Source organism: Parus major, unplaced genomic scaffold, assembly GCF_001522545.3.
Source record: "Parus major isolate Abel unplaced genomic scaffold, Parus_major1.1 Scaffold330, whole genome shotgun sequence".
In the NCBI taxonomy this organism is placed as follows: domain Eukaryota; kingdom Metazoa; phylum Chordata; class Aves; order Passeriformes; family Paridae; genus Parus; species Parus major.
This window is the reverse complement of record NW_015379280.1, coordinates 34080-36132: the sequence shown is the minus strand read 5'-3', so window position 1 is coordinate 36132 and position 2053 is coordinate 34080. Positions and strand designations below refer to the sequence as shown.

General features: G+C 53.7%; 1 protein-coding gene across 1 annotated transcript in view; it reads left to right on the top strand.

The window, feature by feature from the left end:
* OTOF (otoferlin) overlaps positions 1 to 2053 on the top strand; it is a 61500-nt gene that overhangs the window by 35384 nt on the left and 24063 nt on the right. Inside the window, exons 18-20 of the mRNA XM_015616029.2 lie at positions 408 to 560; positions 997 to 1186; positions 1489 to 1613. Coding sequence (XP_015471515.1) covers positions 408 to 560; positions 997 to 1186; positions 1489 to 1613 — 468 coding nt within the window. The remainder of the gene's footprint in view (positions 1 to 407; positions 561 to 996; positions 1187 to 1488; positions 1614 to 2053) is intronic.

Below are 2053 nucleotides of genomic sequence, written 5' to 3'. Positions count from 1 at the left end.
GATGGATGGATGATGGATGATAGATAATGGATTACCCTGTCCAAATTTCCCTAGAAACTTCCCTGTTCCTCTTCCCTAGAAAGGGATGAAGGAATGGCCGCTGCCTTCCCCTCCCCAAGGCCAGGGAAGGAGGAGAGAAGGAAAATCTTCACTCTTCCATGCCCAAATTTTTATTTTTTTTAAACTTTAACCAACATAAATCCCAGTTTCTTTCCTGACGGGCTTAGCTCTGAGCAGCTTTTTTGGAGTGGGAATCTCAAAACAATTCCGGTCCCCCCCAGTGTGGCACCAGCCACACCCATCTTCCATGGAATCTGTTGGATTTGCCTCCAGCAGGTCTCCAGCCCCGCCGGTGCCTCCATGATCAGAGCTGGGGCACTGATGGGGCTCTCCTGTGGCATTCCCAGCCCCAGCACACGATTCCCGACGTTTTCATCTGGATGATGAGCAACAACAAGCGCATCGCCTATGCCCGCATCCCTTCCAAGGACATCCTGTACTCCATCGTGGACGAGGAGATGGGCAAGGACTGCGCCAAAGTGAAGACGGTTTTCCTCAAGGTGAGGATCCGCCTGTCCTGGGGGAGTGGCAGCCAAGGGGAGGGAAAAGGAGGGAATCTGGGAGACGAGGATGAGAGTTTTCTATCCATTTTTGCTGGGGTTTGAATATTGCAAAAATATGATCCATGATCTGCTGGTAGGGGTGGAAATCTGCCCCTAGGGAGGCTGAAGCACCGACCTTACCCAGTCCGCTAAGTGAGAAATATTTGGGAAGAGGGAGATGTTTGATCCAGCTGGAGATCCAGAGTATTTCTGGCTTAGGAAAAGGAAACCACGGTGGGCAGAGGACAATGCACGAGCCAGAGCAGTGTCGTGATCCCAAAGGACCCTTGGGTTTAAGGAACAGCAGCACAATGCCCCAAAGAGGTTGGGCTCTCCAAGAGGGGTCTGTCCATATTCCCATATCCATGTGAACTCTCCCATTCCTTGTGCCCAGCTCCCCGGAAAGAGGGGGTTCGGCCCGGCTGGATGGACAGTCCAGGCCAAGATGGAGATCTACCTGTGGCTGGGCCTCAACAAGCAGCGCAAGGACTACCTGAGCGGCCTCCCCTGCGGGTTTGAGGAGAAGAAAGTGCCCCGAGGCCAAAACCTGCCCTCCTTCCCACCCATCAGCCTCCTGTACACCAGTAAGGAGCTCCCATGGGAAGGGGCACGCAGAGGGCGGGAGGGAGCCTGGCTGGACACCCCCTGGTCCAAGGGTTTCCCAGAGCTAAGGGGGAAATTGTTCCAGTTGTCTCAGGAGAGCTGTGATTATGTCCCCTCATGCCAATCCTATTCAGAGTTGTTGCCCACACAACAAGGAAATCCGTATCCATTTGGGATTTACGCTTTGAGTTGCGATCCTTCACCCATGAGCAAAACCAGGCTCCTGAGAAATCCCTTGGGTGGGCTCGAGAGGCCATCCCATCCCATTCCCTCTCTCTTCCAGAGAAACAGGTGTTCCAGCTGCGAGCCCACATGTACCAAGCCAGGAGTCTGTTCGCAGCCGACAGCAGCGGCCTCTCGGATCCCTTCGCACGGGTCTTCTTCATCTCCCAGAGCCAGTGCACCGAGGTGAACATTCCTGGGATGCAGGCAGGGAGGGATGCGGCTCTGCAGGCTACACACTGCTCCCGTGGCACAGAATCCCATGATTAGGCTGATCCCGTGCTCCTGTGGTGGGAGAGCAGCTCTGGAATTGGGCATTGACTCTTTCCAGGAGATCTCTCCCCAGGAGCCCATTCCCAATATATGTCCCACATCCCACTGGCTGTGATTCCCCGTGATTCCCCATAATTCCATGTGATTCCCTGTGATTTCCTGTGATTTCCTGTGATTTCCTGTGATTCCCTGTGATTCCCTGTAATTCCATGTGATTCCCTGTGATTCCCCATGATTCCCCATGATTCCCCGTGATTCCCCGTAATTCCCCGTGATTCCCCGTGATTCCATGTGATTCCCTGTAATTCCATGTGATTCCCTGTAATTCCATGTGATTCCCTGTGATTCCCTGT